At 42.3% G+C, this 12,534-nt stretch overlaps 1 protein-coding gene across 2 annotated transcripts in view; it reads right to left on the minus strand.

The window, feature by feature from the left end:
• The window catches only part of INO80 (INO80 complex ATPase subunit), a 124,522-nt gene that overhangs the window by 31,230 nt on the left and 80,758 nt on the right, over positions 1–12,534 (minus strand). For both annotated transcript variants that reach the window (XM_055133706.1, XM_055133705.1), the window contains exons 26-27: positions 11,064–11,289; positions 6,497–6,624 (exon numbers count right to left, since the gene is read on the minus strand). In XM_055133706.1, the coding sequence (XP_054989681.1) occupies positions 6,497–6,624; positions 11,064–11,289 (354 nt within the window). The remainder of the gene's footprint in view (positions 1–6,496; positions 6,625–11,063; positions 11,290–12,534) is intronic.

Here is a 12,534-nt window from a genome sequence, read left to right on the forward strand (position 1 = left end):
TGCTTCAACTAATAACATTATGACTTTTAACATGTAGGAAGTCTTGAGACCTTTCACAAATCTAGTACCTAAAAAAATTACCATATGAGTCAAGAGGTTATTGATAAGATACATTCTTGGCATCTGAGTAACTTTTTTTTTTTTTGCTTTTTGTGTGAGACACGCCAATGCTCAGGACTTACTCCTGGCTGTGCACTCAGAAATTACTCCAGGCAATCCTCGGGGACCATATGAGATGTTGGGGATCGAACCCAACATGGGTCAGCCGCATGCAAAGCAAATGCCCTACCTCCTGTACTATAGCTATTGCCCCTGAGTAGTGATTTTCAACCAGGATTAAAAATACATGTGCTTAGACCCACCCCAGAGATTCTAACACAGTAGATCGGTCCAGGCCCTATTTATTTTTAAAGAGCTCCATAGACTATTGCAAGAGATACCCTCTATCTCCAGGTGTCCCTTAGAATCTTGCTATTTCAACATAGTGATCAGAAAAGCAGCATCAGTAACACCTAAAATTGCCAAAAAATGCAGACCTGGGTATAATTTTAATTTCTGAGACATGCCCCTTCCAAAATTTGGGGGCACATCTCCAGTAAAAACAGTGAGTCTTCTCTTAATGTCTATTACAGTCTCTCTGTTGTCTTTGCAAACTGCAACTTATCAGAGAACCATGCCCTCCCACACTTCCCCTCCTGTAGCAGATACAGAACCATAGGGAGCAGGATCTTACTGCCTGGCATTTATAGGTGTACCATCATTTCGGTATATCATTTCCCCCTTTTTTTCTAGACTGTATGCTCCAGTCACCCCCAAATGTCTTGCATGTTTCTTCTCTTTTTACATCTGACTTCCTTAGCTGGGAATTCCGTTCCCTGAAGGCTGAAATTTGATTTAGGTTCCGTCAGAGGTGATTGTTTATGTGAAACCTGCCTCAAGTGGCCCGTTAGAAATTAATGTGGGTAGGTTAGCTTTCCTTTGTTATTCTCAGCTTTATTTAGGCTAAATTTTTGACATAAGTATCATGACTTTTAAAAAAAGGTTCATGCTTATCCTCCATTAGGTGTATTCCTTAAAGTGAAAAACACATTTACACCTAGTATACACGCTAGAACAATTACTTGCTCTCAGATGTTCTTCCAGCCCTCTCAGAGAGCCCGGAAGGCTTACAAAGAGTATGTCGCCCGCAAGGTAGAGCCCATCAAGTTACCTGTGGCGTATTTGATACGCCAAAAACAGTAACAAGAAGTCTCATGATGGAGACGTTACTCGTACCCGCTCAAGCAAATCGATGAGCAGCAGGATGACAGTGACAGTGACAGATGGCATGAACAAAAAATGAACTAAATAAACACATTTTAGCAAATAAAATGTGGTTGTAAGTTGATTTTCTTCTATCATTTCTTCTTTTTTTTTTTTTTTTGCTTTTCGGGTCACACCCAGCGATGCACAGGGGTCATTCCTGGCTCATGCACTCAGGAATTACTCCTGGCGGTGCTGGGGGACCATATGGGATGCTGGGAATTGAACCCGGGTCGGCCGCGTGCAAGGCAAACGCCCTACCCGCTGTGCTATCACTCCAGCCCCTCTTCTATCATTTCTAAGGCATAATGAATATACCAAGTAGGTGACACCATTTGCTTCTCATTCCCTGAGGCAGTTCCAGAGTACTTAAGTTTCCCACTGTGTTCAGAATCACAACTCCCAAAGGTAACTTGGAGTTCTAAGCCAAGCAAGCTCATAAATGATGGAAGGTTCAGGAGACAAGTACTTGCTGACGGAAAGTTATACAACCCAATGTCTAAAAGGTCATCAATACGGACTATCTGGACTCAGTTCTGTATTTCATTACTTTCATAGATTAGGGCAGTTAAAGATTGCTCTAGGTTTCAGTACTTAACAATATCACATAAGCACCAGTGGATAGAACCTTTCAAGCACTTCAGCACTGCACAGGAAAGACTGAGGCTTCCCTTCTTAAACCAGATGACTGTGTTGCTTGATTCAACAGAAATTTGAATAGAGATAAAACATATTATTTATAGTAAGTTCTTTCCAACAACCAGAATATTTGGGGGCTGGGGTGTGGGTGGGGAAAGTGGTACCAAACAAGGGTAAAAATGGTGGTGGTTGGGTCAGGAGACCGTACAGCAATTATGGCCTACCTGGCAAGCCCCGAATCTGGGTTCGATTCCCAGCACTACACAGTCCCCAAGTACCACTGGTTGCAGCTCTGGAGGACCCCCTTCCCAACATTCTTTCTTTCCCTTTCCCTCCCCCCCCTCTGTCTCTGTCTCTGTCTCTGTCTCTGTCTCTGTCTCTGTCTCTCTCCCCGCTCCCCACCCCCCCACCTCCCCTACTCAGATTCAACATCAGATCCAGGGCCCTCAGCACCATTGGGGTGGCCTCGGTATCCCTGGCACTGCAGGCTTCATTGCACTCTACTTCTGGGCCCTTGCACTGAACTGCTGGCCTGTTGGCCAAGAATCTCAGGCCAAAAAAAGAAAATTCATTTCTTTTTGAAATGAATTTCAAAAAGATCTGAGATATTTGCAATAAATATAAAGTTAGATTTTTACCCCAAAAAAAGTCACTTCAGAAAATAATGAATTAGGGTGAAGATGAGAGTTCAAGAGGATGACATGCAAATTTTGCACACAGGAGTGAGAGGTTCAATCTCAAAACAGTGAGAAGTAACCCCAATCACTGCTGGGTATAGCCTGTACTCTGGCTCTGCTCAAGACTTAATTCTGGTTGTTATCTTGGTGGTGTGCTGGAGGGACCATATGCAGCATTGGGGATCAAACCTGGGTCAGCCAGGTGCAAGGCAAAATGCCTTAGCTGCTGTACTCTCTCTGGTCCAATACAATTTTTCTTTTTCTTTTTCTTTTTTTGCTTTTTGGGTCACACCTGGCGATGTGTGACCAAACAGGGGTTACTCCTGGCTCTGAACTCAGGAATTACCCCTAGTGGTGCTCAGGGGACCATATGGGATGCTGGTAATTGAACCCGGGTTGGTCACATGCAAGGCAAACGCCCTACCGCTGTGCTATTGCTCCAGCCCCTGGTCCAATACAAATTTTTAACAAATGAACTTCTATGGTTAGAGAGATAGTACAGTGGGTAGGATGTGTGCTTTGCGTGTGGCTGACCTGGTTTGTTTTCTGGTGACCCCATACGATCCCCTGAGTCTGTCAGAATTCATTCCTGAGTGTTGAGCCAGGAGCAAGCCCTGAATATTGTTGGGTTTAACCGCCCCCCCCAAAAAAAAGAACTAGTTTAATGATTACTAATACATAGTAGTTAATAAAACTCATCCTGAACAAAACTCAATATACTTTGAATTACTTGTTTTAGTACAATTTATGCATACCTATAAACATACTATGTATTGAACGAGACCAAAGTGGAAGAGTAAAACTATACTGAACCTATATTGCTATATTCACCCTCATTTACTAGACTAGTTTATTTTTTGGTCACTAAGTCACTTTTTCTTCCCTTTAATATGAATCAACTTTCAGGATCCATAATATATAGCACTGAAGAGAAAGACCACTATCTCTCATAAAATCCTTAGCATATTGCTTTTCCCCTAATTTGTAGCAGTGCAAGACTTGTCCATCTGTACATCTCAGGACAAGGTACGTGCATTTCACTAATAAACAAACAAATATATGGGCCAAAGGCTGGAGCGATAGCACAGCGGTTGGGCGTTCGCCTTTCACTCGGCCAAGCTGTGTTCGATTCCTCCGCTCCTCTTGGAGAGCCTGGCAAGCTACCGAGAGTATGGAGCCCACATGGCAGAGCCTGGCAAGATACCCGTGTGTATTGGATATGCCAAAAACAGTAACAATAAGTCTCTCAATGAGAGACGTTACTGGTGCCCGCTTGAACAAATTGATGAGCAACGGGATGACAGTGACAGTGACAGTGACGGGCCAAAGATAAAGCCTACTGGGCTGCTTTGTATGCAGGATGTCTGGGTTCGTTGCCCAGTACTACATGGCACCCCAAACATCAGGAGCAAGCCCTGAGCACCAGCTGAGAACAGCATCTGCGCAATGATGCCAGGTGTGGCCCCAAACCCAATAAGCAAGCAAAAAAAGAGCCCACTATAGGAAAGCTACACACACACACACACACACACACACACACACACACACACACACACACACTTGTTTCATTAAGCAAGCAAAAAAAAAGCCCACTATAGGAAAGCTATGCACGCACGCGCGTGCGCGCGCACGCGCGCGCGCGCACACACACACACACGTTTCATTTTTGAGCCACACCTGGCAATGCTCAGGGGTTTCTCTTGGCTCTGCCCACAGGAATCACTCCTGGAGGTGATTGAGGGACCATCTGAGATTTTGGGGATCAAATAATCAGCTGACCACTGGCAAGGCAAGCACCCAAACCACTGTACTATCTCTCCAGCCCCAAAGGTACTCATACTGTTTTGGCTACTATCACTTGTTTTGAAAAGGACATAAAAGATAGAGGCAATCCTTTTATTTTCTATTGCATTTAGGGTCTTTAATATAATGGCTCAAGCACTACTCTCACAATGACTTGCAGTCAGCAGCATTTTTCTATCATTTATGACCTACTCATAATACAAACAAGCAAGTTTGGCCAGTTGACAGCATTTTTCAAGGGGCTCAACACTAAATTAAGCACAAGAATCAGTGATAAAGTTGACCTATAATACAATTTGTTATGGTTTTCGTCTAGCAACTAAGTTACAATATTAAAAGAAGTCTGTCATTGAATTCTGATAAAGTTCATATTTTAAAAGCAAGTCATTCTAAGAACTTAAAAAAACAAAAACAAACTACAATCTTTTTATTCCCACTGTTCATTCCATCTGGGGCTGGAGCGATAGCACAGCGGGTAGGGTGTTTGCCTTGCACGTGCTGGACCCGGGTTCCATTCCTCTAGCCCCTTCGGAGAGCCCAGCAAGCTACCAAGAGTATCTCGCCTGCACGGCAGAGCCTGGCAAGCTACCCGTGGCGTTTTCTATATGCCAAAAACAGTAATAACAAGTCTCACAATGGAGATGTTACTGGTGCCCGCTCGAGCAAATCGATGAGCAATGAGATGACAGTGATGACAGTGACAGTTCATTCCATCTGTACTGATACAATTTTTATCCTCTAATTCCTAAGTAGGAAAAACCGTGGTCCAGTTTCCACTTATTTATGACAAACTATTCAACGGAGTAGCAAAACTAGGGTATATTATCTTCGATATATAAAGTCCATGGAAAAACATGAGACTATTTACACTGATGGCTTTCTAACTTTCTTGTACTAAAAACGTAATTTAAAAAAATGTATCCTAATAGGTATTTGTTCTCACTTTCACTCCCATGTTCCTACATCCATGATTGCCTCTCATTAAGAGTAATAAGCCATTACTTGGACAGTAAGAAGAAAACAGAGAGAACAACCATATAGAAATAACTGAAGAAACAAAAGCTGCCATACACTGGACCTTAAGGTGGCAGAAATAGTCTTATACACATACAGAAGTGTTAGGGACCCGAGAGATAATTCAATGGGCTAAGTGCAAACTTTGTATGCAAGAAGCCCGAATTTGATCCCTGGTACCACGTGGTCTTCTGAATGACCCCCAAGCACCATAGGGTGTGCACCCTGCCAAACACAAACCAACGAACCTCAAACTTATTAAATAAGAATTTCTGGGCATGGACCAACATCAGTACTTGTTATTTTTTTTGATGGCTCAGGAGATTGCAAGACACAGTCAAGCTGAGAACCACATTAACTCAGATTGAATAGCAAACCGCTAACAGAAATTTTAGGGGGTTCAGGTGACTGTTCAAAGAACTAGAGTGAACGTTTTTCATGTGGGAGCTCTGGGTTTGATCCTTGGGACCAGGATGTGGGAATGACCCCCTCTTCCTATCTCTCAGCACTGAGCTGGGAGTAGCACCTGGGCACCCATGGATTTAGCTCACAACCAAAATAAATAAATAAAAGCACAAAGAGGGAAAAAAAAGATAAAATTCTTAGGTTCTAATATACTTATTAACCAGGAAATTTTTCCTCTAGAAAAAGAAGAGGTAAGTGGTGCTACATTTCACTGGTATTAGGAGACACATCTGACAAGAGATTCTCCTGTAAAAAATGTTCTATAAAATCACAAAGACAAGGGGCTGGAGCGATAGCACGGCGGGTAGGACATTTGCCTTGCACGTGACTGACCTGGGTTTGATTCCCAGCATCCTATATGGTCCCCCAAGTACCACCAGGAGTAATTCCTGAGTGCAGAGCCAGAAGTAACCAAAAAGCAAACAAACAAACAAACAAAAAATCCAAAAAAACCCCCCCAAAACCCAAAAACAAAAACAAAATCACAAAGACAAGCTGTGGGTTTTCCATCCAGCAGGACTGACATTAGCCAGAAACATCTGATTTCTGCAAGTTCAGGGTCAAGGTGTCTTAGGCTCCCAATTTCTTTCTCCTACCTCCAGCAGGTCTATCATCCTGGTCATCTGGGAGTAGATGAGGACCCTATGTCCTTGAGACTTGAGCCGAGTCAGGAGGACATCAAGGGCATACAGTTTTCCACTGTCAGTAATGAGGCTCTCTTTGCCTAGGGAGAAGAAAAGGGAGAGAGTGGGGGGAAACGGTATTTAATTCAAGTAGCAAAAATCACTCATGGCAAAGCTGTACGCAGCCAGAATTCCAACAACCAGGATGCTTGTCATCACAAGAGCAGGAAAGTACTCCAAAGAAGAATGCAAAGCACTAGTATACCATGACGAAACAATGCTATGGGAAGAGATCTCATGGAAGAGGGAGAGACACCTTCCTTTCAACAGACAGCAACCCATTAGGGCGTCTGAGAGCTTCCTTTCTCTACTCCTTACTCAGGCGAGAGTGGTATATGTAGATGCCTAAGAACCCATTCATAGCTCTTGTAACCTGAGAAACCTATCTTCACTTGGTTCATACTTTATTGATACCTGTTTATGCTGGGTTGTGATTAAGTAGTTTATCTTCTCAAAGCTTGAGAATGTATAAAACATGGGCTGCTCTTGCCTGGTCCTGTACACACTTAAATGCACGGAAATGTAAATAAACAAATATTCTTGTGTTGTTTTTGTTTTGAAAGACAAGTAGTAAACACTGGTAAACATCATTATTTCAAGCTCTAATATAATGAAGACATTAGGGCTTGTTCAGTTTTTCAGAAGATTAATTTAGAATTTCTGTGAAATGGAAGCTGCTCTCACTCATTAACTTATTTTCTCCTTCCGCTTACCATTAAGGGGGATGGGGGGAGGCATTTCAGCTAGAGATCTTTAAAGAACACTTAACTCACAAATTTTCATCTTATCCATTCAGTATCATTCAACTCCCATCACATTTCAGGAAGTAGAGTTTCCTGTTTGCAGACCAGTCCATAAACATGTTCTGAACAATTGCTGCTAGTTAGAGGGGAAGAGATGATCATGGTTTAAGGGGCTGGGAGACTAAAGCATGCATGTGGAACACAAAAACGGGAGAGGGAAAGGAACAGAGACAGCAGACAAACAACTGAGAGTTAAAAAACAACAACAGGAACACAACGACAAATACAAATACACGGTGTCTCTTTTGTTTCTGGGTTTGGACCCACAGCTTTTCCTCAGAACTGTAGAAGCTAGCTGCTGAGAGCAAGCCAAAAGTTCTCAACGGCCATTTCTCTGTTCTCACTGCTATTTGCCAAGTGCACAATTATTGTATAAACTGAACAAAAACGGATGTGCTGACGGCACCATAACAAATCATCAGCCACTCTGTTTTTGCTACAAAGACACAGGTCGTGGATGTTTACTCCTCGGCACTGCAGCCTGCCTTTTCCCACCTTCGGAACGCTGCCAGGTCACATCTCTCCCTCCAGTACCCCCTCCCTGATACTGGGGCACACACCTTTGTTCAGCCTCTTTGTTTGGTCCTGTTTAGATTACTGAAATGCTCTTCTTTTTGTTGATCTCCTTACCAACACAATCAAATGACTGCAGCTGGGACAGAACTGACGGCTAAGCCTGCTCCCTGGCACCAGACAAGGAATCCTGTATAGGTTCCAAGTCTGCTCAGGCAGCATTTTTCACAACAATTTCAAGGTTTTCTTCTTGTCACACTTACCCTTCTCCTTTAACTGAAAATTCTTAGAGATCCCTCAATTTTGAGAGCTCCTAAACATTCCCCACAGAGCTACAATCAGCTTCAAACAATAAGTTTCTTTCCTCATTAAAGGCACAAGAGAGCAGTGGGGGTGGGAGATCCTTTTTTATCAGAACTGAGGGACAGCAGGCAAGCTAAGACCATCAGATGTCTGCAGCATGCCTTTCTTTTCTCACCATTTGTAACCCCTTCAAATGCAAACATTTAAGCACATACAAATTTGTTTTCTCTCTAAATTAGGAGTTTCAATTCATCTTAAACTCATGATTCAATGGTTGTGACACATTCCTGCTTTCCACATATACTTTCCTTTACCAACCTGAATGAAGCAATGCTAGGATTAGGAAAGTCAGGTAGAGAAGTGCACTGACTTAGAAGGCTGGAACTTGGAAACACCTGTGCAAAGTAGGGGTTACTCCTTATATTTCTAGCTTGCTGTGATGTATGCAGGAAAGATAAGAGTAGGTGAACTGAGTTTCTTTGGACTGCTGTGAAGAAAAAGGCTAAGAAGAAACATACTTCAGCAACAGCCTTAACATATGAAAACAATAGCAATATTTTTGCTTTTCAGGAGAAGGTGCTCACCAGAGGCCACCCAGTACTCTCTGGCTGAAGGCTGTTTCTGCCTATGCACATCACTATCCTCTGGGCCTAATTTTTTAGTGCTACTGAAGTACATGGTGAAGAACATTACCCATTGCTTAGCTGGTGAGAAGAACACAATTATCTAGAACTGGCTGGCTGATTCCATCAAGTCAAACCCATCCCCAGTCCCTTTTCTAAAACAGGAAGTAAATAAACGTTAAATAGACCTATCCAACTTTCTTGAAGTCTGTAGAATACTAATCTTACAGTATAATGTTACAGTATTTTTTCTTTTTCAAGGAAACACATTTTTACTGATCACAGACAAAATATTTATTTTATAGATAAAAAGAATGACAAAATGACAAAAAACAAAAACACCATGTTTAATAGTAGTAAAATTTACTATTACTAAAAAAAAATTTTATTTTTAGTTTTAGCTTGGACCACACCCAGCTGTGCTTAGGGATCACTCCTGGTAAGCTTGGGGGAATCACAGGGATTCTGGGGCTCGAACTCAGGTTGGCTACGTGCAAGGCAAGCACCCTATCTTCTGTACTATCTCTCTGGCTCTATAAAATTAAGGTTTAATAACATTTTATTTTCTCAAGGACAGGAGGGGATTTTTGTTTTATTTACTTTACTCTGTTTTTTTGGACCACACCTGGTGGTACTCAGGGGATACTCCCAGCTTGGTGTTTGGGGGTGGGGGACCATGTCAGGCTGAGACTTTTGAAGGGGTTGTGTAATCTTTCTCCTAGTGACAGAGATAGATGCATTCAAGGTCTGAAATTCAGGGGCTTTTGGTCTTTCAAGGATGCAAAGGAGCCAACCCTTCCCAGGATAACAGAAAGATTAAAAAAAAAATGTCTAGAGGAAAGAGATATATAACACAGGTTGCAGTGATCCCCTCCCCCAGCTGCCTTGCCCCAGTCAGCCCCCAGAGCACAATGGGGTCAGTGAGGAGCTGGTTGGTTCTCACAGTAAACAGCCAGTGAGGCTGGTGCTTTTTATCGATGTGAAAAGAACTCAGACACTTCCTGCTATTTAAACAAGGTCCATTTTTCTTTCAAAGAACAGGAAAAGCCACAAGAGATTCCCACAGCGCCAGCAATAAGCCTTCTACTCCTGTACTGGGAATTTAGGAGCCAGAAAGGGAGAAAGAATAAGGTGGTGTCTTGCTTAGTTCAATACCTGTGGTCATCTCCTGCCCAGGATTCTGTGGTTTCCACATTTGCTGGATTTATTCCTCTATTCCCACTACTATTCAGGCCGGTTTTTGATTTGGGGTCTCCACCTTGTTTCCCACCAATGCATCTTTACCTACTGTGCTTTCATGTGTCCTAAGGAAGCTCTATAAGGCTGCATAAAACACTTTTTCTCATATACCCATGAGTTTTTTCTAGTTCAAGTATGCCCCAAATTGATCTCAGGTGTTGACCAATGAGAAAGTTAACATTAAATGGAAAACCCAGGCATTTAACTCTGGAATCTCTCTTAAAAATAGCATATTCATGCCTCCAAATGCAACGATAATATTTCTGTTATGTACCAATGAGATAAACACAACCAGCGTATCAGATAATTTGGACAAATAAAACACACTGTAGTTCTGTTACCACTCAATTTGTTAGCAGGTGCAAGCAAAGAACACAAGCCTATGAACCCTGTGTTTAGTTTCCTTAAAAGTAGTCTCACTAAAGCAAAGATGAAAACCTTGTTTCCTTTCAACCCTCGACCTTGACCACAGGAGGTCTGGGAATCTGCTAGCATTCTGGCACAAAACACAATGTTTTTCTTCTGGTTATCATTCAGATCTCTAGTGCTTCGTGCAAGACACTGTTTATGAAGCTCAAACGAGCCTTTCTGTGAGTGAGAGACTTTCTGTGAGTGACGACATTCTCATTCATTCCACTGGCAATGGCAAAGACACTGTACTCCCTCGACCTGGAGCCTTTCCTACCAAGTTTATCTTTCACCACCCCCCACAGTCTGTTTTAAAAGCAGCATTCCTTTCTCAGCTGCAAATTTGTATTTAAACACATATCTAAAAAACATTTCTCTCAATCTGGACACAAGATACCGAAATCTTTTCAGTCTTCTTACCTGAAAGTTAGTAAAGGCAAAAGAGGAAACAAAGCCTAAGAACTTTGAAATTTAGATATATGATCCTCCCTCCCTCACACACACTCCCCCCTCTCCCCGCCCCATGGGGCATCTCCCCAATTCTCCCTTGTCAAAGCTGGAAACATGCCAAGAGTCATGCATACGACTCACCTGGAATCCTGATGAAAGACCACCCGTTCTCAGGCCGAATGCTCCACAGTCCTCCCGCTGGCTCTGGGAAGAACTGGGATCGTCGATTTAGCCAGTTCTCGGCCAGTTCTGGGGCCCCATTTAACAAACACTGCTTAGCTGCCAGGCTCCCTCCTTCTTTCAACACTCGTCGCTCATACTCTGCACTCCGGTCATTGCAGTAAGAGTCCAATGGCACCGCGGTGACCTGCAGCAAAAAATTGGCATGAAGTGGCTCATTCACATTTTCCATACTCACTATTTTTTAGGAACCTCGACTTCAAAATAAGATTAATACAGATAATTCTGAGATCAGTGTCTAACCTCTACTATTCAAACTAGTCTTAACTGAGTTAGTGATCTTTTCTAGGTAAAAGGCCAGTCTTTTATCTCACTAACTTGTGACAAACTAAACATCCAAAGAGCACTGGAATTCGGAGATATCTTGAGATACCAGGTTAGGAATACTACTTATCATGTGAATTAAATAGATATATTTATACTAAATTTTATTAAATTTAAGTGTGATTACAGACTGAATATATATTATATAAATACACATTTAAATAAATTTATGTGATCATCAATAATCACATAATTTAAATATTATATGCAATCACATATAAACTGCCACTTCCCTTTACTGCTAAATATTGCTTTTGGTTAATTAGTCATCTCCAATGATGAAGCTATCTGAAAAGGAGTTGAAGCAAGTTAGTCATCATTAAAAACTGACGACTATAGACCTTACGCATCTGATAGCACTCAGGGCCTCAATTGCAAGGCATGCACTCTGCTACTGAGTCACACACCTGGCAATCTTTACTGTCTTGTATTATTTTTTTTGAGGGGTGGCCCACACCCAGCATTTCTCAGGGAACCATATGGGATCAATCCCAGGCTGGCCACGTGCAAGGCAAGTGCTCTACTTATACTATCTCTCTGGCCTCTATCTTAAATGTTTTTTGTGGCAAAACTCCCAAGGTTTTCAACGCTCCTTCTATTCTTCCCTGGCCAGGCTGCTGACTAACAAATCCAATAGAAGATAAGAGACTCTTTCAGCTAGCGGAGGAGGGGGAAGGAAAGCAATTGCTAGAGCAGACTGAGGAGGCACAGCGATGCACAAATATTTACCACATCACAAGGTGCAACAACAGGCAAATGCTGCTTCTCAATGGAAAGTGATGCTTGCCAATTTCAAACATAGCCTTTATCCTTCTTTGGCTATCTGGGTCTGTTCCCAGGCTAATCAGCAGCTGTGTATTCAGATGTCTGTGAAATCATCTGATAAGGAGCCTGAGGCTACCTTTTGTTAAAATTTGATTATCTGCCAGTCCAGGTTGATAAAAATGCTAAATTCCCATTATAAACAGTAAATTGCTCTGAAAAACCTTGGCACTAGACCAAGAAATGGGGAGGAAGTGGATATAAGGAGAGAGGGTAGGAAAATGAG

Source organism: Sorex araneus, chromosome 3, assembly GCF_027595985.1.
Source record: "Sorex araneus isolate mSorAra2 chromosome 3, mSorAra2.pri, whole genome shotgun sequence".
NCBI lineage: Eukaryota > Metazoa > Chordata > Mammalia > Eulipotyphla > Soricidae > Sorex > Sorex araneus.